The 27,780-nt window shown below is 37.5% G+C and overlaps 1 protein-coding gene across 1 annotated transcript in view; it reads left to right on the top strand.

Annotated features, from left to right (window-relative positions):
* Slc12a1 (solute carrier family 12 member 1) overlaps positions 1-27,780 on the top strand; it is an 81,763-nt gene that overhangs the window by 43,684 nt on the left and 10,299 nt on the right. Inside the window, 6 exon segments of the mRNA XM_047539705.1 lie at positions 7,052-7,192; positions 9,746-9,852; positions 14,023-14,105; positions 22,737-22,880; positions 26,575-26,706; positions 26,899-27,010. Coding sequence (XP_047395661.1) covers positions 7,052-7,192; positions 9,746-9,852; positions 14,023-14,105; positions 22,737-22,880; positions 26,575-26,706; positions 26,899-27,010 — 719 coding nt within the window.

Genomic DNA, 27,780 nt, shown 5'->3' with positions numbered 1-27,780 from the left:
TTACCACATGTCACCACGAGCAGCACTTAAGCCTCTTTTTACACATGGCAATATTCTAAATGCTATATGAGACGAGATGGTCATATTCCTCTCCGTGCTTATATGACAGTAACTCAAACAATATAACTAAATGCAATTATCCTGTAGTGGGTGGAGAGAATCCTACTGAATACATAAGATTGACAGGTTAAGTTAACAACCAGCTATGACTCCAGAGGATTTTTTAAAAGCTTATCAAGAACCCTTCTCTCATATTATCAACTTTGGTGCCCTGGATTAGTGGATTTCATTTTGGCCAATATAATATAGGAGCTGGTTTTGATGGAATAAGCAGTTTGAGGTGTTTTTCTTCTCTAGCAATTTAGAGAAAATTTAGTTTAGCAGGCAATAAGTATCTTCAGGACTAGAGAAATGAACTGGGAGTATAAACAGTCATATATTGGCAAGGGAGAAAGGGTCTTCGACAGAGACAAGATATTGCTTTTAATTAACCCTTTGCTGCTTTAACTGTAATAAAGGAGCATGATGCTGGAATATCATTTCATTTGAAGTAAATACCTAAGTCTGTGACCTTTGCTCTTTGGCATGAATATGGGTGACATTATACATTAATGTGTTGGTATCTCCATGTAGGGCCCAAGAGTCTTGCTCCAAGGTGTTGCAGTTCTCTTGGGGACAGAAAATAGTTACTGCATCAGTTAATGACTTTCCAGTTAGTTACTTTCTATGAACTCCTGTGGTTGCAGATGTTGTCAGCATTTTTTAGACTCTAGCTGTCAATCATTTTTGCAAAGAAACAGATGGAAGGGGATATGGGGGGAGTCAGCATACCATCAGAATTTTTTTTCAAGTGCATGTGCATTGGTTGATGGCTAGGCCAACCTTGTGGAAAATGTTAAGTAGTAATGATAAGAGAATAACAGTTTTGTTTTTAACATTAGGAAGTTGGTACTTCCTGTGACTAACAGCCAAGTTCTGAATCACTATTTTGCTACCTATTAGCTGTAGTTCCTCTAGGCACATAATTTAGTCACTCTGACTCAATTTTCTGTTAAAATAAAACTAAAAAAAATGCCCTCTATATTGTAAGGTTACTATGAGAATCATATAAGGTAAGCTTTCAAGTACTCAGTTTGGTGTCTGTCAAATAGTAAATGCTCATTTAACTTTAGTTTTATTATTATCGATCGTGCTATTGTTATGATCATTATGTTTGAAATACTCTGGCTGCCATTTCCATTCCAGAAATATATGGCAAAAACAAAGACCCTAAAGAATCCTCTCTTAGAAAACCAGGTCCAGGCACTGGATTTGAGCTTTTGGAGTATCCAACTATTTGGTCATGATGGAATATTGAGATATGTGCTCCCAGCAGATGTGGGACAGCTAGCTCTGCTCCACTGCTCTGTGACCTTCAGCCATTAAAGCCCTTGCTCAAAGTGCTCATACTACAGAAAGGAGTAAGACCCACAACTCACTGGCATTTTGGTATTGGTGGGTAGATAAGAGCTTGTGGTCATAGCTGCCATTTCCTGAAACCAAGGCTGTTTTGTCCTCTTCTGAGGTACTGGGAATTGAACCCAGGGCCTCACACATGCCAGGCAAGCACTCTATGCCCAGTTTACATGCCCAGTTCACTTTTTATGCTTAATTTGATTTTATTTTTGATACCAGGGATTGAATCCAAGGAACTTAACCACTGAGCTATATCCCCAGTCCTCTTTATTTTTTTATTTTGAGACAAGATTCTCGCTAATTTGCTGAGGTTAACTTTGCACTTGAGATTCTCCTGCCTCAGACTCCTGAGCCACTGGGATTGCAGGTGTGTGCCACCACGTGAGGTGTTTATTTTAGTTTTTAAGACAGGGTCTCACTGAATTGCCCAGGCTGCTCTTGAACTTGTAATCTTCCCGCCTCAGCTTCCTGAGTAGCTAGCGTTAAAGGCATACACCACCATACTGGCTAACTATGGCATTTTTAAAGACCCTAGAAATCATAGCCCTTGAAGTTGCTAAAAATGAAATATAAAGAACTAAACTTTTTTCTGGGCACCAATTATCCAAGTAACTCTTACACTCACCCACTGAAGCCTCTTTCTCCCTCTTCTTGCCTTTTCCTAATTCAGCCTTACAATTTCAGATAAGGGACCCTTCATTAAAACAATCTTGATGATCCTTTTAAGAAATCCATTTTGGAATATTTAAAAAACATTGTCTGGTCTTCTCATTTCAAGTATGTATAACAAATCAGTGACATATTCCAACCCCAAGAGGCTTTCTTTCCAACATGTGTGTAATTTTGTACTTTTGTACCTCATTCCTATCACCATGGAAAGGTAAGAGGGAGTAGGACTCACCTTCTAGTATCAACTCACAGTTCTGAGCATAGCCAAGTTCAGTGGGCTCAGCAAGAGGTAAGTGTTAGGAGTTGCAAATCATGACCTCTATCAATTCCACCCTATGTACCATGACAAACGTAAGCACTGTCTTTCTTCGCCAATTAGTTTCCTTGCTTATGTCATCATGGTGGATAAAGAGATTACAGCCAATTACTGCAGATAACTTAGTTTGAGTTTCTATCCCCTTATCTCTCTGGTACACTGTGCTCAGTCCTAAAATCATGTGGGATCAGCTCCCACTTCACTGTCCTGTGTGAGAAGACATCACATGGCAGAGGTCAGCAGTCTTTCACTCATATACCTCTCAGTTGTACATCAAAAGACAATGCTCTTTTGAAAGAACAACAAATAAGAAACAGGTGCTTTTAAAGAGTGAAAGTTGATTCAGTTGCTCTGGGATTGAAATGCAAATTACATAACCACTCTTGCCAAAAAATATACCAGTTACTCTTTTCTAAATTGTGTCTGTCTTAAAATGGCAGAGGACTTTTGAGTCTATTACAGCATTTTTTTTTTTAACCATGTACACTGTGTTGTGCTGGTGGCTGAAAAATAAAGATTTTTGCTCAAGATTGCTTCTATTTTTTATTTTAAACTATTAAGAAAAATGACAGATTGAATCACATAAAATTTACATTTTTGTTGATCAAAACCGTTTATACCGGTTGGGGAGATAGCTCAGTTGGTAGAGTGCTTGCCTTGTAAGCACATGGCCCTGGGTTCAATCCCCAGCAACGCAAAAAAAAAAAAAAAAAGTTTATACCAGCAAGGTTATATGGTTCAATGACATAAAATTACAGAGAGCCATTCCACCTCTCCTACTTAAGAATGGTTAACACTTTTGTCCTAGATGCTTCCACTCACTTTTAAAATGAAACAAACCAGTACAGATCAAACTAAAGTACCCTTTATGACCAGTTAGACCTGTGGTTCTCTGTCTCCATTAGCAACGTTATCTGAGTTTTGTAGATATTTTTCTCTTTATCTCACCATGTGTGAAAGGATGCAAATCTATTTTGATTCCTATTTTCCCTTCTCTTGAATACTCCTTTAACTTTAATTGTCCTCTCTTGCCACTGTGAAGGAGAAAAGAGGTGGCTTTTGATGAGCTTCCTCAAGTAGACCCCCTCTTAATGTTCAACTTCCACTGTTACCCTTTCTCTTTTTCTTTTTCTGAAAATTAGAAAATACCTTAATAAAATCTAAAGCTCTCTTTTGAATTTTCTCTTTGAGAAGATCTCAAGAAAACTCAGACAACAACCATCTCCTCACTCTATGGCATAATGGAGGACAATTGGAGCCTAGATAACCCTGGGGAAACTGAAATTCTTGTTTTTTCTTCTGTTTTCAATCTCCTCCTAATCACAACCTTTACGCCCACCAAGAAGAAAATGCATTCTTTTGAGATGCATCTGTTCTCCTTTTGTCAGTGAATCTCTGTCATGATGTTAATAAAATAGTGACATGACCAAATACAGAAAGAATGAAATGACCTATGAATGGGCACTAGGATGCATGGTGAGATGAAAAATGGACCAAATCAGAAAGGGAAAAAAAAAATCTCTTTTTCACAGTTCCAACCAGAGAAACAATGACAACAAAGACAGACAAATAAGACTCTCAATGTTTTAAAAAATAAAAGTTGGAGAGAACATTGCACTTGGCCTACATTCCTCTATTTGATCCTAATGGTGTTGGAACTCCCTTGCAAAACTCTTTTTTATAATATTCACTTATTTGAAGCAGTGTCACATCAGCTTCTTCTCCAGACTAAATAATTAGAAATTCTTTACCCCTTTCCAAATCATTGTCCAAGTTATAATATATGCAACATTTTAAAAGTTATTTGTTCAAATCCTGAATTAATTTATATGCTCATATTTTCTATGCTGACTGCAGCTAATCTCTGTAACACATTAATTGGGTGGTAAAATCCATTCAGGGGAGTATGACATATTTGAAAGATGAATAATTGTATTCCAGTGTGTCTTCCCTAGTTGTTAGTTTGTTTTATCCTTACTATATTTGCACTGCAGCCTTGCTTCACATTAGTAAGTGTGCTACTAAGATATTATAATCGCTTTTAGCAAAAAAGAGATTCCGCATGAAATATTTTTATGACTTCTCAGTATGGGAAATTTAGTCATTAAATAAATCTTTCTGTCACAATTAATGTTTAATCTAGATTTTATAATACTAACAGACATACGTTAGACCGTATTATTTAAATAAATGCCATTTTCCCCAGGGGTTCAGAGTCATTGTGGTACCACTCAATATCCTCATGGCCTAACTTCTTTCTTAGCTATTGGTTTTTCTTCACTCTAATGGCTGTTGTTACTGTTGAACTTCCTTCAGTAAAATATTCCTTCTTTCATTTGTGGCAGGTGGCGTCTAGAATGCCCAAGAAAAGACTAGTGGTTCAAAACGTATCAACAGTCTGGAGACCTGAGCTAAACTTGATCCGTAATGATGTACCTTTCTTTAGTCTAGATCTTCTGGTTCAGTAACTATCCTTCCTGTGCCTCTGCCCTTTTTTATCTTCCTAGAAGGTTTTTGTTTTTTAACTTTAATGTCAGACAATAATTAGAAAATTGGTAGGTTCTAGAAAATATTCTGGAAAATAATTAAGCACATAAAGATTAATCCAAGCGAAACAGAATATTGACTGGCACAGTGGTACACGCCTGTAATCCCAGCAACACAGGATGCCGAAGCAGGAGGATTGGAAGTTTGAGGTCACCTAGGCAACATAGCAAGATCCTCAGCAATTTGTTGAGATCTAAATAAAATATAAAAAGGACTGGAGATGTAGCTCAGCAGTAAAGTACCCCTGGGTTCAATCTCTGGTTCCTGCTCTCCCACCAAAAAAAGAAAGAAATATAATGTGTGACACATTGTGTTACTTAAATTTTTCTAGTGGCCAATGGAAAAGGTAAAAAGAAATGGTTAAAGTTATTTTTAATAATTTATTTAACCCCAGTACATCCAAAATATTATTCCAATATGCAACCAACATAGAAATTGTGAGATATTTTACATTCTGTTTTTGTACCAATGCTTCAAAATCCAGTATGTATTTTAAACTTCCAATATGTCTCAATGCGAACTGGGCACATTTCAAAAACTCAATAGCAACATGTGAGTAAAGGCTGGCACACAGAGCAGTGAGGACTTAGGCAGCCACCTTATTTCATAAATATGGAACATACATCAAGAAGGGACAAATGACACAGCCAAGGTATCAGTCAGTCAATGTTGGAGCCAATTTGAAACCTGGATTCAGAGTCCTTTCAGTTCCGATATTGAACAAACACAATGGCAGAATTACCACTAAGTCTGGGGCTCCAGTAAGATTGTGAACACTCATTTAAGATCATAAAAATCAGTTTGGAAGAGCATCTACCACCTCCCAGACAAAGGAGGTACCTTATTTATTACTACTTAACCCATGAAAAAAGGGAGTTTATCCCCATGTCCAGAATAAGATTTCAAAGAGCAGAAATAATCAATTACCTCCAACATGGCCAAGTTTAGATTTCAGATCAGTTCTGTCTGGTCACAAAGCCTGGACTCTTTTTCATATATCCCAATGCCTTTTCTCTCCCACCAAAGCTCCTCTAAGATTGTCACTCCAAGTGTGGCTTAAGGACCAGCAGCAGTCATGTGACCTGGACCCGAATTAGAAATGCAGAATCTTGAGCCCCATTCTAGACCCAAGACGCACTTCATCAAATCCCAAGTGATTCATATGAAATCCAAGACATGTGAACAAAACCAAATCTCTCTATGAACTAAAAGAATTTCCAGGGAAAATAATAGATTTATCTGTCGGGCACACGTTAGATAATTGGAAATGCCATTTGAATTGAAATGAAGCATAAGAAGAAAAGAGCTAGCTTGGACCTTTAAGGAAGGAGAAACAAGAATAAAAATTTTAGTTAAAAACCTTGAAATTATGAAATGCCTTCACTACCATCACAACAAGCCTCCTTGTCTCTTACCTTTTCTGCTTTTCTTGTATCATAGATAAGTGAACTTTTGTACCCACTACAATTCTCTGAGTTAGAAGGAAATGTGAATATATTTGAGTAGAAGTCTGTCAACATTATATAGGGAAAAGTGGTACAAGGGTATTCTTGCCACACAAAAAAAGCAATGCATCAGCCTAACAGAGTTATCAAGATGTACAGTTCATGACAGGATTTGCAGCTTACCGTGGTCTGGCTCCCAAGAGCTCTGTCCATTTCTTGAAACTGGGCTGTAGCTGAGATTTCTTTGATGTTCCTAAAAGTGGTTCCCACTATTGAGTCAAAGGTTGAATCATGCATTTATCCTGAGTATCTTCAATCACATTTTGAATATTTTCTTATGTGTCATGATGCCCTCTGCTTTCTCTTCCATTCAGCAGGATTCAGTTAATTAAGCAGGTGTTAATAAGCCTAGACTTTTGGGGCGGGAAGTGAATGTGAGCAACACAGGTCCTTTCCAAAAGGTTGAATCTGCATGAACTCTATTTAGGGAGGTGTTTTTCCCTCTTCCCCATTTCTTAACTCAACAGGGCATTGCTAGTTATTTTTATCCTTTAGAAAACAACAGCAGTGTGATGTACAATAGCAAGGCTTCTAACCAATATTTCATTGTATCGTACAGGGACCACGCAAGCTGTGTGTTAAGGAAATGAACAGTGGCATGGCTAAAAAACAGGCCTGGCTTATAAAGAACAAAATCAAGGCTTTCTATGCCGCGGTGGCAGCAGACTGCTTCAGAGACGGTGTCCGAAGTCTCCTTCAGGTAAGGCTAGCACTGAGGGAATGAGCACAGAGGTAAAAGGTAATTAGTGCTCCCCTGTTAATGAAGCTCCTAAAGCGAATGGCCGCAGTCAGGCAGCCCAGCATCAGAGATTAATGCAGATGGTTAAGGAATTCATTCTGAGTTCCTGGGAATAGACAAAACTAGAACAAAAGCAGAGAGGTTCTATTACAGTGAACTAGGAATGACACACTGGAAACAGAAAACGAGGTTGCCTTTGGCCACCGCATACATTCTGTCCCATACTTATTGAAATGTAAATTTGTTCTGGTGGTTGACGATATTCAGGATCCTATTAAAACTTCAAACTGTTTTTGCATCTCATACTGCATATTGCAATGCTCAAGTCAGGCATTCTTTTTCTTTTTTTGTAAATGGCGTGAGGGCAGCTGCTAGACTCAACTAAATAAAAGCATGGTGATCAGGGCAGAAAAATCTCCCTATCCTCCTGAATTATTTCCGGAATGTTGAATAAAATATAATAATCTCTGTAACTTGACATTAAAGCCTACAGTTATCCACATTTTCCCCCTCGCTCTTCCCCTTTCCATCTTCTTCTTTACCTCTTCAGTAGTAAATACATAAAGTCTTTCCATAGTTCCCATCTCTATAGTGTAGGGTGCAAAAAAAGAAAGAAAAAAAAAATCCTAAACAATCCAAGCGACTCTCAGAAAGTGTAGGGCTTGGCTTTCTAAACACTTTGGCTTTAATACAATTGAAAAACCCCAATTCTATGTATACCAATTGAAGTCTTTGGCTTTCAGAGTTGCCATAGTTAGGAGGGTCAGAATTCAGGAGTCTATCCAGGTAACTCTGATGTTTATGTGGGCAAGAGAAAAAAAATACTTGTTAAGCAGTAATATTTTGGAGATTAAGGGTATTTGATGCATTCCTGACTCAAATGTGTCCAAAGAGTAATTGCAAAGTAGCTGCACATGCAGAGAACTCTTTCTGAAAGGCCTGTTATCCACAATAAGCTTCTTTTCTTTTCATCTGTTATTAATCTTCTAAAGCATGGAAATAAGTGTTGTTGCAAAAAGCTGATTTCTCTTTGAGTAGTAAGTTACTTTGCAGTAGCTCTTGGTTAAATATCTTGGGAAGGTTATATATTTAATATAAAGTGACCACAGAAGATTTGTAAAATGTAAAAAAATATTTCATCTGGGAATGGGAATACAGGCATAGAATAAGAGCAGGAAGACAAAAGACACAGGCATGGAAAAGAATTCTTAGATTAGTCCAGAATAAATGGTAAAAAATATGAGCATGCATAAATTCACATGAATTTCTTCAAATAAACGTGGAGTACAGAGGGGTCATGGCAAAAGGGCAAGATAGAGTAGCACTGAAGTTAAACACTGCCAGTTGCACCATTTTGAATAAAGTCTTCTTTGTATCTAAGTTCCAATGCAAATGACCGTATCCCAAGACTGTAGCTAAAAGACAATATCCCATACTGCTGTATATGTGCCAAGGGCCAAAAATGGCTCCAAGGAACTCTTGGGCTTTTTGTGCATTTCTAAGAACAGTCTACCCAATGCGTTGGAGGCAAAGCTTATTCCAGGGCCCCCCCCTTAATGACTATCTGTTTCCTTTTATTACTGTCTCTTTTAACATATCCAACTGTCATTGCTTTGACTCTTGCCACATGCCAGAATGGCCTTCTTCACTCCCACTGCTCTCCTTATCTTTACTGGTCAGCATCTAACCAAGCTCCAAGACTCAGAACAAACGCCACCTCTCCCACAAAGCTGCCTGTGACTCCTCAGATGGATTTCAAGTTTGGCTTCTTTATGAGTCCCTTCTACATTTGCACTTATATTACAATTATTTGTATATACCTTGTCTCCTCCATCTTATTCTAAGCTTCTTAATGCCAGTGAATATACTTCCCTATCTCTCATAGCACCTAACATATCACTTTGCAATTAATAGATACTTGATAGTATTGCCAAATTAAATCTGATTAACTGAGAGCCATATCCTGTCATCTAATGGGGGGGATGAAATTTCTAATGTGGAATGTAACTATTAATGATATCATTGTGCAAGAGGATTAGATTCTGGAAACAAAGTACAGTCATTCTTCAATAAATAATATGAGAGGTTTCAGTGATCCTTGTATATAAGAATTTCCCAAACATGAATTTTATTGCTAATGACATTATGGATATAACAGGTGGAAATGGTCTTTGAACCACTAAGTTATAACATTCATACCAACAGTTAAACTGGCCCTTACTTGATTTTAAATTATTGAACCATTTTAATGAGTATGTCAGAAGAAATGCAAATGACTGCTAATTTAGAAAAGCTACATTTCTGTCATCTAAAATCCATTTATGGCTGAGATGATTTAGAACTAATCTTTCTATTTTATGCATGGGTACAGGCATGAAGGACATGCACTAAATGTAATCTAATCTTCAGAATCTTCAGAACATTACTTCAGTGCTCTTTGGACATTATTTTTCATTTGTAGTGGTAGTTTTCCGGTGCAGTAGGATTGCCCATGTGTTTATGTCCTCTGTTTAGGCCTCAGGCTTAGGAAGAATGAAGCCAAACACTCTGGTGATTGGATATAAAAAAAACTGGAGGAAAGCTCCCTTGACAGAGATTGAGAACTACGTGGGAATCATACAGTAAGTGATGGCTTTCAGGAAGAGTTCTTGTTTATAATGCACTAACCGGGTAGTACATAACCTGTACGGCACAGAACACTGTTGTACCAGATTAAATTGCCGAAAAGAGCACATTCTCCTGGTCCTTTCAACTCTTTACCAAAGTAAAAAACAAAAACAAAAACAAAAACAAAAAAAAACACCACCAATAAGAACTGGAGAGACATAGAATGTCAGAGAAAGCTGGGGGAAGAGGGTAACATGAGTGTCAAAGAAGAGCTATAACCTTAAAGTCTATTTACAAGATTAATTTAAAAAAAAAAAAGGAAAATTCTGATGGATGCTACAACATGGATGAACCTTGAAAACATTATGCTAAGTGAAATGAGCCAGAAACAAAAAGGATGAAAATCAATTACATGATTCCACTTGAAAAAAAAAAAAAAAAAAAAGTATTGTAGTCCAAGGAGAAATACCAGCCCTCATTATTGTCTCATTGTGAACTTTTGTAAGCGGTTTAATGAATAATATATAAAAATTTTAAATTTAAGTGTCCTAAGTAAGAGGATTACTACTTTGGTAAGCTATTGAATAAATTAATGTGGATAACTGCTGAAAAAAAAAAAAAGCAAAGGACAGTGAGGGAAGGAAGGAATTTTCCTTCAAAACACCTGGAATCTGAGGTTGGTCATTACGCTCATTTCAGACATTATATTCTGAATGTTGTATAGTGTGCTCACTGTCCCACAGCCCTAGATCTCCCTCTGTTGATAGAGAAATCACATATACCAGGTGCTTCTGCTACCAGGTAGCAGCATTGGTTTATGTAAAGAATGTGAGTTTTGGATGGTATGTGAGAACTAATAGCTAAACATTTCAAGAGTCTTGGGAGAAAAATAATAGATCTGAAAAGACAGGCAACACCAGGCTAACATCTTTAACATGGACTGTCTCATTTAATTCTCCTAAGAAATCTTTGAAATAAGTACTATCTTGTTCCTACTATATAAAGGGAGACACTGTAAAAATTAAGGAATATGCTAGAAAAAGTTTAGTATGTTTACTAAGTGACCAATGTGAGCTTCCAAACCAGAATCACACAAACTTAAAGTTCAAACACAATGACCTCAATGCTATGTAGCCTCCAGAAGTTCATGGGCATACATAGAGTACCTGACTTGGTTTCTTCCTTTGAGTAAGAGAAACAAAGTCCACAAACAGAGAGATACATTCTAGAAAGTTGAACCTTTATTCTAGGCTTGAAAATATTCAGTCAGACAAGAGGGGCAATATGAGATATTCCTAATAGCCATCTTTTGTGTCAACAATAACAGTGGAAGGTTTCCTGTGTCTGGGATCAGGCCAGGCTCTGATTTCATACCTAAGAGGTACAGCTGCACTTAAACATCCACTCCACACAGGGCAGAAATCCTCACCCCTTCAAAACAGCATGTAATGAGCATTGCATTTTGTCATTATTTCAGGCAGATTTATAACAAAAGCATTCTGAGTTCTATTGAAAAGAAAGTATAAAAAAACTAACATTCATTTTCTGAAATTACATACATTACTGACAAACAAATTCACTCAATAGTCTTTCTAAAGTAAGCAACCTATGTATTAAATACATTGTATGCCAAACATATAAAGCCTGTAATCCATAGTTGCCTTCTGGCTCCTGCTGGTACTCTTAAATTTGGTAGGTAATAGCTAATCCAGGAGTTCGGGATCAGAATTTTTCCAGGATCAGCAAACAGAATTTTGACATATTTAGAATCATGATCAGTTACCAATGGGACATTCTTGGATTGGATCTGCCCTTTGATTATCCAGATTCCTCAGTAAAATTTCATATGCACCTGGGGGAACAAAAGGGATAGAGAGAATAAAATAAGCAAATAAAAAGAAATGTGTTTGAGGAGTTCATTTTTGATACAGAATTACTTGGGATTTTCTTCCAAACTCCCCACCATCCCAAACATTGTAAGATACCGAAGGAATCAAAAGCCAGTTGACCTACTGAAACCAGTAACACTGAACCAAGGAGGCCTCTAGCTTTTACAACAAATTAGTAATTAGTCTTCTTGGTAATAAAGTTCAGTATTAAGGTGGTTCACATCTGTACTAGTATGAATCTACCTGTGTTGGTCAAATGAAATGACTTTACTAACACAGCAATGGTGTTAATATAGAAGGAAGACAATCATACATCTCTGAATTGCATTTCCTTTTCTGATTTTTTGCTTGATTTTTTTTTTTGTACAGTACAGTGTTATTAACTGTACTTAACATGAGGCTAGTGTTATGAGCGTATAGTATTTTTATCATTTTTCTTTGAATAAAAGATTTTAAGTGTCCATATAAAATTCTTTTTGTTTTTTTGACAGTGCTGGGGATCGAACCCAGGGTCTTGTACATGCAAGGCAAGCATTCTACCGACTGAGCTATCTCCCCAGCCCCTAAAATTCTTAAGTATGGGTTGATTTTAATTAGAATCTCTTAGTTTTTAGGTCACCCTAACAAATCACCTCAACTTCAGGCAGCTTAAGAGCACACAGTTTTGTCATCTTATAGTTCTGTGGGTTAGAAGTTTGACACAGGCCTCATTGTACCAAAATCAAAGTGTGGACAGGGATCAAAGTGTGGACAGGGCTGTGTTCCCTTCAGGAGGCTCTAGAACAAATTCTTTTCCTTGGTTTCTCAGCTCAAGAGGTTGTCCATGTGAAGGGGTGGCTCATAGCCTCCTTCAATCTGCAAAACCAGCCATGACCAGTTAAGTTTCGATTGCATCTCATTATTCTGACGTTCACTTCAGGCTCCTAATTTCATTTTTAACTACCCTTGTGACTATAGTTGGCTCAGGTAATTGAGGATAATCTCTCTAGCCAAAAGTCCTTAAACTAATCACATCTGCCAAGTCCATTTTGACATGTAAGGAAATAGATTTACAGATTCCAGGGATTAGGATATCCATGGGGGAGGGGCCATTATTCTGCCTAACAGAGTTCAAAGGTTGTTTGTGTGGAATTTATTTTGTTGCAAATTGCATTAGAATTAATCTTTTGTTAAATGAAGATCATCTATAGTTTGAATTTTGAGTGGATATTTATATTACATTGAACTTATTTGTAACATTATCTGAACGTTTATGTTGATTTTGTCTATCAGAAACTTGTTTGCCTATGGTGAAACAATCACAAGCTGCATTGTTTCTGGGGGAGGGTAGCCTAATGGTAAAGGATTCTGAGTTTCAGCTCAAAAGAAGATTGAACAAGGAAACTCCCACAGAAAAAAATTTTAGAGAACTCAAATGATTGACTTCTTCCATATTTTCAACCAGAGGAAACATATGCTACAGGATCAGAGATAAAAGAAAGAGCCTTCAGTTTTCTTCCAGATGGTCTACTCTCACTTGGTTGGGTGCAGAGAAGGCACAAGAACCATCTTCAACTATATGAGATTGCTATGAAAAGTACTGCTTTAAATGACCTGTCCAGACTCAATGGAAAAAGGAACTGGAGACATTATTAACCATGAACTCTTGGTGTCAGAATTTAGTCCTCATGAAAAGGAGGGAGGCTAAGAATTTCAAAAGTTCTTTGCAACCAGTAAACACTCTGTTCTAAATATATTAGTGATTGTTTTGCTCATTTTATAAAATATTTAGTTATTTTAAAAGTATATGACAGACTCTTACACAAAATTCTAGTTGCTAATACTATTTGAATTGACTGCAGAGTTAATGATTTAGTTAACTCTACCCAGAATGTATTTTTTAAAAGTATAAGGAGAGAATAAACAAAGAGAAACAGCATTAGCATTTGGCTGAATTTTAAAGTGAATTTTGATGATTTCATGACATCTGAATCCTGGATGCAAGGTTTTATTGTTGTTTGTTTGTTGGTACCAGGAATTGAACCCAGGGGCACTTAACCAGTGAACCACACCCCCAGCCCATTTTAATTTTTTTTTATTTTGAGACAGGGTCTCACTAATTTGCTTAGGGCCTCTCTTAGTTGCTGAGACTGGCTTTGAACTTCTGATTCTCCTGCCTCACCCTCCCAAGCCCCTGGGATTACACACATGTGCCATGCACCACTGCATTCAGCTTAGATGCAAGTTTAATATTATTCCAAAGCTTGAGTATTCCAAGATCCATTTAAAATGCTAATAAATTTGCTTCTTTTTCAGTGATGCGTTTGACTTTGAGATTGGCGTGGTCATAGTCAGAATCAGTCAAGGGTTTGACATCTCTCAGGTTCTTCAGGTGCAAGGTATGTACTTTATTCAACCAACAAATATTTAGTAAGCATCTACTATGTGCCTGACATTGCTCCAGGTGGTGGGGACAGAACAGTGCACAATATAGATAAACTCCCTGAGAGTGGTGCTTCACTTCTGGGCTGACTCAGTGTTTTTCTAACACAAATGGACTTTGCCCTGCTAATCAGAAATGTAGGATAATTCATGGTAGTCATCAATTTTTTTTTTAATCACAAGACCACAAAGCCAGCATCAAGGAAAATAGCACCTTCAGAAAATAGCCTGCCAAATTAATTTCTGCAAAATGCTTCAGAAAATGAAGATTAATTCTTTCCTCAGAAAAACATACATTTTGCTTTTAAGAGTCTATGAACTGGTTTGTAGCTAACATGGAAATGAATCTGAATGTATCATGCTGTGAATCACTAATCTAAGTCAGAGGCATAAACACTAATTCAGATTAGTGACTCTGTTTTTTCCCTGTAGAGAATTTGGTACACTTGTTTAGTCTCAGAATTTAAACATATCCTCTTTGTGTTTGAAATAGAAAACATATTTAAAGAATTACTAAAATATTAGAATAGGACATGAATCCCTCTCTTCAATTGAACTTCACAATAGAACCCACTGATGACACAGCACAAAGATAAGGGGATATTTTGGGGTAACTATTATGTGATAGGCATAGTGTAGGTGAAGATGCTGGGTAGATTAATAACTTGGTCTGTTCCCCCCACAAGAGTCACATCCTAGTAAGGGGAATGTATAAAAGGTATAAATAAAGTATTAGGGGGAAAAAAAAGTTAACTCCTGAAAGGCTTCCTGGAGGATGTTTGATTTGAGATTTAGAGGTTGAGTCAGAGTCAACTAGGCAATGTTGAGGGAGAGAAAAATAAGGAGGGGGTTTGGGGACAGCATTCTTGGCAAATAGGAGAGCATCAGTAAGGGTTTAGACTTGGGAATATAGCAGAATGGGATACATGGGCAATCAGAGGCAGATTCCTGTTACAGAATGAAAAGTATATGAAATAGACAATAATGAAATATGGGGCTGTCCCTATGAGGATCCAGACTTTATAAGCTTCATTTGTCATCTTAAAAATGTGGGCTATATTCTGTAGATAATGAGGACCATCAAAGAGATTTAAGTGAGAGAGTAATGTGGCCAAACTTGGGTTTTAGAGTTCATACTCTTTCAGTTATATGCCACATGATTCAAAGAGGACTAGAATGGAAACAGACAGACATATAAAAAAGATTTCTACAAAAAAAAAAAAAAAAAAGTGAGAGAATGTTTTAGTCAACTCTTTTGCTGCTATGATTAAAAGACCCAACCAGAATAATTGTAAAGGAGGAAAAGTTTATTTGAGGGCTCACAGTTTCAGAGGTCTTAGTCCATAGAACAACTGCTCCATTCCTCAGGGCTCAATGCAAGGCAAAACAACCTGGCAGAAGAGTATGGTGGAGAGAAGCAACTCACATGATGATCAGGAAGTAGAGAGAGAAATCTCCATTGCCAGATAAAATATATAGTCCAAAGCTGTGCCCCAAAATATCCATCCCACCCCAGCCCACCCCACTTACCTCCAGTTACCCCTCAGTTAATCCCATGAAGGGATTAATTCACTGATTGGGTTAAGTCTCTCACAACCCAATCATTTCTTCTCTGAACTTTCTTGCATTGTCTCACACGTGAACTTTTGGGGGGATACCTCACAACCAAACCATAACAGAGAAGGTTAACAGCTTGAACTAGAGATGCCTCCATAGGGATGGAGAGAAAAGGAAAGAATTGAGAAATATTTCAGAGTTAAGAGGAGCAACATGAGGAGTTGGTTGAATGTGTAGGATACAGGAAATGGAGGGGTAAAGAAAAAGTCCTTGACTGAGTGAGTGAGTGGTGGAGCTACCAATGGAGATAGGAAATGCAAGAGGAAGAGCAGGTTTAATAAGGAGATAGATACCTGGTGAAATTTCAGATAATATCCTATGGGAAAACCTACAGGGAGTGTCCACTAGGCAGTTAATAGTTCCAGTCTCAAAGAAGTAAACTGAGTCTGAAATATAGATTTAAATATTACTTACTAAATTGTGTCCCAGGCCCCAGCCCCCAACCATGAAATTCATGTCGAGGTTCTAACCTTAGTACCTCAGAATGTGACTATATTTAGAGATAGGGTTTTAAATATGTTATTAAGATAAACAGGGTCATGTTAGTAGGTGCTAATTCAGTATTAATAGGGTCCTTATAAAAAGAGTATAGGAGACAGACCGAAGGGTCAGCATGTGAGGACATGGTGAGAAGACAGCAGCCTTCATGCCAGGCAAAGTGGCCTCAGAGAGAAGTCATCTCTACAGACACCTTGATCTTGGAATTCTAGCCTCCAGAACTGAGAAAATTAATGTCTATTATTTAAATCACCCAATATTTGGTGTTTTTTATACAGCAGCTCTAGCAAAGTAAAAGAGGGACATCATAGATAAGGTGGAAATTGAAACCATAACTCTGAAAAATAGAGCCCAGGTTGTGTAAATTGGAGAGCTCCAAGGCATAGGAAAAGGGTCTCAGAGAAGAAATGAGAGGAGAGGAACCAGGAGGAACCAGGAGGCTGGTGTCACAGAAGCGACAGGAGTAGAGAGTTCAGAATGGGGAGAATAATCAACACTATGAAGCAGAATAGAAGAGTCCAGTAAGAAAATGAATAAAGTCTAACTGATATGATACAGATAGTCTTAGAGCCACTTCTCTAGAGAAATAGTGTCAGCACCCATTTCACAGTGGGTTGAGGAGAGACTATAAGATGGCAAAACAGAGAATACGACTGCAGCCAAACATTTTGAGAAGGTAGGATGTAAGGAGAGGAATGAAGTTGAGGTGGTTTGTTTGGGAGATCTATAGACTTTACAACAGGAGACCTAGCATGTGTCCAGACTGTGGAAGTGGGCACAAGAGAGTGACAGAGATTAAAAATAGAGGGAAAGAAATGGACAGCCCAAGGAGTAAGATCCAAGAGAAAGAGGTAATCAAGAGAAAGGCATGAATAGAAGAGTTGGTCTGAGGAACAAGGAAAAATGCGCCATCAAAAATTTGAGCAAAGGAAGTAAGCATTGATGATGAGGTTTGCAGATATGTGTGGTAAACCTGGGATCAGACCTTTGTCTGTTTGAAGCTACTATTCTACCTTTTAAGAAGGAGAGCTTGAGAAAGTGATGACTTACATAATAAGAGGCAATGGTGGTATCTGAGATAATGGGCATAGGGCAAGGCTATCTCCATGTACTCCTTCAAATGCCCACCTTGGGGGCTGCTTATCTCTGGTACGACAGAGCTGACTTGGAGGGTAACAACAAAACCTAACATTAAGAAACCTGTTCTGTTACTACCCTCCCTATTTTTTATTTCAATTTTTTTTTTTTTTTTTTGGCTTTTACGGTATAATGCTTTTCCATGTAAAAAATGAGAATGAAAAATATAATTTGTACTTAGATTACACATTTCCTGTGTATATCATGTTGATCTCTTCAGAGTGAAAGATGTGATGTAGCTGAAAAATATTACTCCCACCCCTCACTGTTCTGTCCACCAAAATTCACCATCAATTTATTTCCATAAAGCAACACAGCCACCAAATTTTGTGGCATTTCTGAAAGAACCCTAGCAGTGAACTGCATCCCCTTTTAATTTCCCAAGGGATATATCCTATTTAAATCAACTTTGATGGTTGAAATATTTCTGCTTCTTAGTCAAGAAAGGGAAAATACAATCAGATGCTAATAAAATAATTATAAGTAACAACTATTTAGGGTAAACAAAAGAGAAAGCAATGTTACACAAATACATGAAGAACATTTGGAAAAACAACAGCATAATGATAGAAATTAACTTCACACCACAGTTCCATGCATTATTTTGAAGTTTGTGGAATTTATGACCCAAATCTCATTTTAGATTTTGAATTGGAAGAAATAAGCTTGTGCTTCATTATATTATACTGTAATATAGGGCTTAATAAGAGCCTGATAAATCTTAAGTATTGCATTATACTATGTTAATGATTATCATCATAGCTTTTCCAATGCAGGCACAACAGTGTCATCACAGATTATAATTTAAAGGAAATATTAGCAATGCAGAGTGCCCATATACTGCAGTTAATAAAGCAGTGAATAGAAATCAGCTTTATAGGTAATTTACCCACTAATGACAATTATTTCTATACTGTGTCACAGGCGTATATGAAAAGAATAACTTTTCATATAAATAAGATCAGTATGCATAACATTCTAACTTGTACACTGTAGCATCCCCTCCAATATTGATGACTAATAGTTTCTCTTAATAAATTAATTTATTATCTGAAAACACATAAAAAATGCAGAATTTCATATTATTCACTTCCCAGGGGTATTTAGCAAGTTTGCCAACTACAACAAAGAGTCCAAATTGTACTGATAGGAAATGAAGTGATGAAACGTGATTTGCAATATATTGTGGTCAAGTATTCCGTGTTAGCACTGCACGATTTATGACCATCTCAGAGCGCGGTGATACTGCTGTGTCTGATCGAGTGGCTTAGCAAAATAAAGACAGATGGCAGTGTAGTAAATAATTACTTGATTGGAAGGCAACCACTGCAGGATTGCTTCCTGCCTTCAATTCAACTAGACTTCACCTGGGGTTCGGCACATTGATTCATATGAGCATTTATGGCTTTGAGTTGATTGACCAAGGAAAGAATCATGATTTAATAATTAATAAAGAGAAAAGATGCTGTAAAATGGGAGGGGATGTGATTCCCCAGTGGGTTTCTCTGCTCTACCTTCTGCTGTCAGATAATTGACTGCTCTCTATCCTTAAGATTTAAAGCAGATGGTAATTTGAGGCCACTACCCATTTCTGAAATACATCTTTTTTTTTAATTTATAAAAACAAAGACTGATAGAATATTTTGAGGCAATTTTGACAACAAAATTGATTTTCAAAATATAGGCACTCCAACTGGTTATCATATAATCAATTTATGAAGCACTTGAAAATAGAGTAACTACTGTTCAAAGCAGTTTGGGCATTTGCATCAAGATATGGCTCAGGAATCACTCTTTGTTCTCACTCTGAGAATTGTTTGGGGTATGTATTAAGAAACAGGGCCTACCAATGAAGAAGAAAGTAAAGAGGGGTACACACTAAAATTGGAAGCACCAGGCTTGATCAATTAGCTGCACAGCCTTGGACAAATCACTTGAACTCTCTGAGCCCAAGTTGCCTTTTTAGCAGAATAGAGAGACTAACATCAGCTCTGCCTGTACCCTAGCATAGGTATCAAATGAGACACAATGTGGAAAGTGCTCTATAATTTGTGAACATTAAAATGTGGTAGTAATGGGGGAGGGTTGTAGTGATGGAATAAATAATCTTTGTCAACCTAGTGGAAATCAATTTATATCTGTCCATTCATAATCCCTTGGCTTGCTCTCCACATGATTAAGGGTATGTTTTGTGAATCATCTGGCCAGTATTCCTGTTGAAAGAAACATTTTGACAAAGTCTACTCTTGATTTCCCATGCAAACAGAGGTATAAATTACACCAGATAGATAATTCAGAAGAACAGATAATCAAAACATCACTTCTGTTTAGCACTGAAATGTGAGAAGTGGGGAGTGCACAGAAGGAGGCCTTAGATCATCTACAAAGTGAATAATTAAGAATTAACTCTAGTAAGAACTTGCAAAATCACTGTGCAAGTGGGAATCACACCACCATGTGAATCTGAAAATCCAAGATGGCAAAGCAGGCCATTTCAGATTCTACAGTAGACTCTGTCTGTCAGCCTCTGTCTCTACAGCCTTTGAGGGAACTATTGAATCTAAAGCATTCAAGCAAAATTTGTTTTTGTCACTCAGGCTGGGGTTTTTCAGTTTGCTCTGTCCACAGCCCATCCCGGGCTGTGGACATACCTTCAAGCAAACTGTTGGAGCAGCTCCCAGTTTGCTCAGACAGCTGACTCCTTTACAAAAGAGGATTTATCTTTTTTCCTTCTTTGTCCAAACTAGAGGACAAAGAGCATGGCAATTAGTGGCTAATCACAGGGTATGCTGGAGCCTGCCAAAAAAAGAAGAGAACTCTCTCCCTAGGGCAGCCCTTACATTTGCCCCCAAAGAAGCTCACAAATAAGCACCTTCCAGAGGATTGCAAAAAGGTTACCCCCACTACCCTGAGCTGGGCCTCTGTTTTATCCCAAAAGACTGGATAACACAACTAGGGTGCTGCACCCAGAGCAGAAACAGCAAAGTCTGACTGCCAATGCTCTACTCTGGGGCAGCCTCCCATATATATCCAGATTTGTAAAGTCCTCCTTTTAAAATGACATGTTCGAGGGGTTATCGTTTTGGGTGATTAGCTTGGCATTACACTGTTTCTGAAAGTGTTTTAAGTTTATCCAGTGATGAAGAGGTGAAGGTTAACAAAACAACTGTGAAGTACTAGTAGTTGGCATAAGAAAGTCGTCATGGTGGGAAGCATAGACTTGAAGTCAAGCTGATCTCTTTGCATTTGAATGCTATAACGTGCTAGGTGATGTCAGATGAGTTACTTAACCTTGTAAGCCTCAGTTTCTTCATCTATAAAATGAGGATAATAATAGTAACTATCTCAGAGTTGTTTGAGAAGGAATAAAATTCAACGCAGTCCCTGTTACCCCAAAAAGTGTACAATAAATAGTAGCTGTTAACTCTCAGGCTTTTGAAAATACTCCGTTTGCTTTGCTTAAGTAGGGCCATTTCCAGAAGTTGCATAAATACACTATAGGATATAGCCACTGTTCTGTTCTGTAAGAAGTACCAAAGTGCTATGCAAAAACAGTAGTTTTTTTCTTTTTGCAAAACTAATAGGGTGAGAAAGGGTTACAATTTTCCATTTCATGTATAGGAAATCTGAGGCATAAAAAAGTAAATGACTTGCCTAATGTCACACAAAGCCAGCTGCAGAGCCATAATGGGTCATGACCCCACTGTAGTGCAGCTTGTCTTCACCTTTCAACATCAGGGGTAAGCAACTTCTGTCTGAGCTCTAATACCATCAGCCTAATTTCCCAGGTTTTCTATAGCTGCTGGTCTTGAGAACCTTTGAAGCTTTGGGGAAATCACATGGGCGATTTGACCTTAAATCTCGTGCCACTGGCAAGAGATTAATTGCTAAGACCTGGAGAGGGGCCAGACAATTCTGTGTAGCTGAATAACAGCATCATCTAGGGATGTGACTGTCCTGACAGATTTAGTTAGTACATAATTGATAAATCTAGAGTTTGTATAGTTTCGCTTCAGATAGATAAGGCAACAGGCTCCGAGGGTTGACATTTACAAAAGCCCTACCAGTGTTTTGTAACACTGAATCTAGGTTTTCTACCCCTTCCCTTGGAGCACTGCTCATTTTCTAAGTCTCTGTTCTCAGCAGGCAATAAGAAAAGGACATCTGACAAGAGTGCCACCTTGCCTGGATATAAGCAAGAAGCCTGCTCTGTTTAGCACTGTCACATGACTTCTTTTAAAATCGCATTTACCTTGGTCCAGGGCAGGTTGAGGTCAAAGAGGGATTCAACATATTACATAGTAGTGAGGAATTTTTCATTTCAATCAGAATCCAATAAAGATAAAAGGCAGCCAGACACAACATCAAAGCTTGGAGAGTGGGCCTAAACCTTGGGCAGGAAATTTTGCACAGCTTGACTCTTGTTTCAGACTCCAGTGTCGTGAGAGATTTTTCAGCAGTCTGAACTCTGACAGGCACCCAGAAACCTCCGATTTTATTGCTATGACTTTGGTCACCCATTCCACAAAGCATTTTACTTAACAGAAGCAATTGGTGCTGGATATTTTCCACTGCAATCTGTATTCAGAGTTCATAGAGGTTTATTATGAGATTTGATTATCTTATGTTAACTCTTGGTCTCCAGTTTATGTTTCAATTCAGGTGGCATTGTTGGGTGTCTGATATATACCCAGTGTACTGTAATTCTGTCACTTCCAGTTGTAAAACATCTGACCCAGTAGCTTAGGTCAGCAAATCAGTGGCTTATAGTATGGAAGATCTTATACTGAGTTGGGTTGTTTGTTTTTGGATGGTGGTGATTAAGGAGGACCTTAACATATAGATATATTTCTATTGTACTAAGGATTGATCCCAGGGACTCTACCACTGAGCCACATCCCCAGCCTTTTTATATTTTAATTTTGAGACAGGGTCTTGCTAAGTTGCTTAGGGCCTCACTAAGTTATTGAGACTGGATTTAAACTTGTAATCCTCCTGCCTCAGCCTCCTGTATTGCTGGGATTATAGGCATGTGCCACCATGCCAGGCAGGAGGAAATTAAATTGTCTCTCTTGTCTTCACAAATAAAAACCCAATGACTTCATGTATTATAACTTAATATATAGAACTATTTTTTCTGAGCCATTTTTTATTACTTTATGAATATAATTTATTGGAATACATTACTTTTTAGTAATCATTCAGAAAAAACAAGTTTTTATAAATAATCATTTTATTACTGATATACCATTTTAAATACTAAAGTTGTTTATAGGATTGTTCTTGGAAACTTTGTTCCTGTGAGTTAAGTAGCTGATTCTGCCTCCTTTCATTAGATGAATTAGAGAAACTGGAACAGGAGAGGCTGGCACTGGAGGCCACCATCAAAGACAATGAGCAGGAAGAAGGAAGTGGGGGAATCCGAGGCTTGTTTAAAAAAGCTGGCAAGTTGAACATTACTAAGCCAACCCCTAAAAAAGGTAAGTTCTTTTAATAATTTGCAAAATTTCAAAATGAGCCATTATTTGAGCATCCGTAAAGAGTCAGAAGTCAGTATCTAAAACTTTCATGGCACTGAATATAGGGAAGAACTAAAAGATTTCTTTCAAGAAGATAGTATGAATAAAAGGTAGAAGCCTTTGTCATTTATCAACATCACTAAGTATTTTGTATGATCTTGCTGTAAAGAAATTATTTAAAAATAGTAAAATTTGATTTTGGAGTTAAATTGTACTTAGGCAGATTGAGTGACTTAAAATAGAAATGTCTTAGTTGAGATGGAAAGAGTATAGAAATTTAAGAACCTATTTTATCTATATCCACCTTACCTTGTAGATATTTCAGTGGACTTAGAGTTGGTGTATACAGGTAAATGAGGGGTCCACCTAAAACCCTAATTTCAAAAGAGATATTTTTATCACAAACTTCACTGATACTAATTACTATCTGTAGATTTTGGATGAGTGGTAGACTTATCTCTGAATGTCTCTTTGGTCCTCTGGATGGATGAGATAGTTACAAATTTTATAAATAAGTGACTCAAAAGTCTTATTTTTGAAAATAGCTTGCTTTCCAAAACACTGCAGGTTTGAGTTTAATGAGGTCCACAGTGACCTCTGCTGGTAGAAAATCAGAATTTAACATGCTTTTCTTCGTGCACAAGTATCCTAGTGACGGAAGTCATGCACTAGGAAAGATCATCTCTCTGGGAGGGTCTCCAAGTCAAATAGCAAGATACAAGTTGGAACTTAGCAGTCTTTTGGTACAGATTGAAAAAAATCAACCCTTCAAAGAGGCCACCTTCTATCCTGTAAATGGTTTGGCTCCGTTTGCTTGTCTTCCTACTATAGCCCAAGGATGAAATTTCATGTGTAATATAACATTTTTATATGTTTACAGAAAATGATGGGAAATACAAATATAATCCCACCTAAAATACTAGAGTTACTTTGGGGTTCCTGGGCTATCCCAGGGGCATGGGAGCACTTGCTACTCACTACCCACCTTTAAATGACATTTGCCACAAAAACAATGTGTTTGAGTCTAAAGTTGGAACTTCATCAGGACTTTCAGGGTACAAAAATTAGAATAATACTCTTTTTGAATGCTAACTCCTGCTACCTTCTTTCCTTTCCTTTTTTTTTTTTTTTTTTTAACCAAGGCTTGAACCCAGGGGCACTCAACCACTGAGTCATATCCCAGACTTTTTTACATTTTATTTAAAGATAGGGTCACACTGAATTGATTCAGGGCCTCACTATGTTGCTGAGGCTGGCTTTGAACTGGGGATCCTCCTGCCTCAGCCTCCTGAGCCACTGGGATTACAGGCATGCACTACTATGCCTGGCTTCCTTTTCTATTGTTTGGTTTATTGGTGACAAAAGTAGCTTATCCATTAAATATGCTCTATTAAGTGATATAGTTGATAAAGCAATGGAAAATTAAAACATCAGAGCCCAATACTGTCCCCTTTAAAATCCTGAGGGGGAAATGTTGATGTCCTCATTAATGAAAGCAGGACTTGTTATTTGCTCTGGAAGCCTGTTTCTACATCATAATACTTGTTTTGGCAAAAAAATGTACTCTGCTGAAAGTCAACATGTCTCAGTGTTCAGAAAAGTAAAATCATAATGTTATGTACTGTTTTCAGTACCTAAAAGTTCAAACACAACTCTAAAGTGGGCCCATTCATTACTCTGGGCTTTGGGTGGCTGACAAATCTTTGGAGTTCTAGATCAAGACTAAGCTTGCCTCTGGGCACTCATAATGACTCCTCTGGATGCTTTGATTTGTATGTAAGTGAGGGCAGAGTTTGGTTCATTCTGCAAATAAGTTTACTTTTTCCTCAGCAGTCCTAAGGATATAGAAACAATATAAGATAATTGCTTCGGAACTGACAGGCCCAAAACATGGAAACAGAAAGACAGAACAAAGCATCTTCAGAACCTCTTAGATCAGAGAGGAAGCTCTGAAGAGGCTGTCAGGTCTATGCTAAGCACTACACTGACACCGCCTCTTTGAAATAGAGCAATGAAGTCACAATTTTCAAATGCCAGGAAATGAGAAATAGTATATACTGCATGGCAAAGAAACTCCTACTGCCAAATAGGAACAAGGGTACTGTTCAAACACTGGTCTGGTTCCCTGGCACACTTTCAATTGTATCCACGTTAGGGCAGAAATTGTATTTCAAAATTGTTTTAAGTATATGTACCCTTAATTATAACTCAAGTATTTTCTCTTTCCATGTTTCCTGGCTTTTTTCATCTCATTCGCAAAGATTCAAATAGCTCACATGACTTTACCTTAGCTCCACAAGACTCCTTGAAAAGAACACAGAAGAGTGAACCAAGCCAATCATAGAACCAAATAGAGTTTAAGATTCACATCATCCCTAGCAAACCTTATAATCCAGACCATCATGGAATTTACACCAAAACTGCTTAAATGAACGAATTCTCCAACAAAAGAATATTTCTGATTCTCTTGCTTATTTCTAGAACACCCAATCACCATATGTCCTACTTTCAAGTAAATTTGAAAATATTATTAATATTATTAAGTAGATTGATTTCTGAGGTTTAGCAGAGTGAGATAGTTTGGCTACTATATCAAATTATTGAGCATTGATACCTGTCTAAATAATAATTTCACTCTGAGATAGATTACTGAGGATCTGAAAATAACCCCCTGCTTTATAATGAAAATTATAATCATAAAATCAATATCAAATTTATTATTGAAAGTGATTTAAATTGTGGAATTCAATTTTTTTCTCCACTCTTGGGAAAATAGAATTCACTATTTGTAAGTATAAAAAACCAAAAATTTGTGACCTTTCCTCTATTTTCATCAATAGGTTATTGGAGAGTTATTTTGTTTGTGTCCTCAAAAGACAAATACATGCACCACTTTTTTTTTTGTTTTTAAACAAATGGTGTACATGTTGTTTCTCTGTTTGTACATGGAGTCAAGGCATACCATTTGTGTAATCATAAATTTACATAGGGTAATGTTGTTTGATTCATTCTGTTATTTTTTTTCCTTCCCCCCCACCCCTCCCACCCCTCTTTTCCCTCTATACAGTCCTTCCTTCCCCCATTCTTGCCCCACTCCTTAACCCTAACCCTAAACCTAACCCTAACCCTAACGCTAACCCCTCCCACCCCCCATTATATGTCATCATCCGCTTATCAGCGAGATCATTCATCCTTTAGTTTTTTGAGATTGGCTTATCTCACTTAGCATGATATTCTCCATTTCATCCATTTGCCTGCAAATGCCATAATTTTATCATTCTTTATGGCTGAGTAATATTCCATTGTATATATATGCCACAGTTTCTTTATCCATTCATCAATTGAAGGGCATCTAGGTTGGTTCCACAATCTGGCTATTGTGAATTGAGCAGCTATGAACATTGATATGACTGTATCTCTGTAGTATGCTGAATTTAAGTCCTTTGGGTATAGGCCAAGGAGTGGGTCAAATGGTGGTTCCATTCCAAGCTTTCTGAGGAATCTCCACACTGCTTTCCAGAGTGGCTGCACTAATTTGCAGCCCCACCAGCAATGTATGAGTGTACCTTTTTCCCCACATCCTTGCCAACACCTGTTGTTGCTTGTGTTCTTGATAATCGCCATTCTACATGCACCACTTTCTCTTTCATTTCAGACAGTGGCATTAACACAATCCAGTCGATGCACGTGGGGGAATTCAACCAGAAACTGGTGGAAGCCAGCACTCAATTTAAAAAGAAACAAGGGAAAGGCACAATGGATGTCTGGTGGTTGTTTGATGATGGAGGTAAAAACTTCCTGAATGTACACTAGGGAGCAGAATTCCTCTCTCAATAAATTTAACAAACTGTCGGGAAGATAAAATGAAAATGGTACCTGTTAAAATAACATTTTTGAGTTCTTGAATGTTGTAAATTTCTGAAGAGCTATATTATTAGATATACCCATCCTTTCCATCCTAATTTATTCTTCATTCCAGGGTTAACACTTCTTATCCCCTACATCTTGACTCTCAGAAAAAAATGGAAAGACTGTAAATTAAGGATCTATGTTGGAGGGAAGATCAATCGCATTGAGGAAGAAAAAATTGCGTAAGTAGTTTACCGCTCACATGTTTGCTCATTTCAGAAGTTTATCTGTCAATTCTTCAATTCTAAGAGCTTTAAGTATGCTTGAGGCACAATAGATTTATAAACAAAGTCATCATGATAGGCCTTATGTTTGATTTTTTTGGCCAATAAATTATTTGCATAATTTTTCTAATCACTGTCTTCAAGTCCTCTTATCCCCTGCCACAAATGTCTCCAGAAAAGAATTTGGGAGTGTCATTATCTTGCATAATGTTTATTTTGTTCTGACAAGTAAGTGCATCCAAGAAAGGATATATTATTTGGTACTTGGAATTGAAATACTTGGATATATTATTTGGTACTTTGCCACTTTGCAAATTCTGTAGTTCCTTTTAATTTTTAATTTTGAGGCAAGGTCTCACTAAGTTACTCAGGATTTCACTACTGAGGGTGACCTTGAACTTGGCATACTCCTGCCTCAGCCTCCCAAGTGGCTGGTATTATAGGAGTACACCACCATATCCTGCTAAAAAAGAGAGATTCTAAAAGAATGTGTGTGCTGGTGTTTCTTCTGGGAGAATCCAAACCTGCTAATTCATGGCAATCAGTCATAACACAGCACATGTAAAAGAGAACTAAATTGAAAGTATACATATGGGTACTAGTTCCAATCCTGCTACCAAGGAGCTGCAGGACTTTCCAACAGTCACTAAACATTATCTGTGTCCCACTTTCTTTTTATAGTTTGAAAAAGTTTAAATACGTGACTGTTGAGAATCCTCCTAATTAAA

The sequence above is a fragment of the Sciurus carolinensis genome, chromosome 2, assembly GCF_902686445.1.
Source record: "Sciurus carolinensis chromosome 2, mSciCar1.2, whole genome shotgun sequence".
NCBI classification, from domain to species: Eukaryota; Metazoa; Chordata; class Mammalia; order Rodentia; family Sciuridae; genus Sciurus; species Sciurus carolinensis.
Note: the sequence above shows the minus strand (reverse complement) of the source record. Positions and strands in the feature narration are given on the sequence as shown.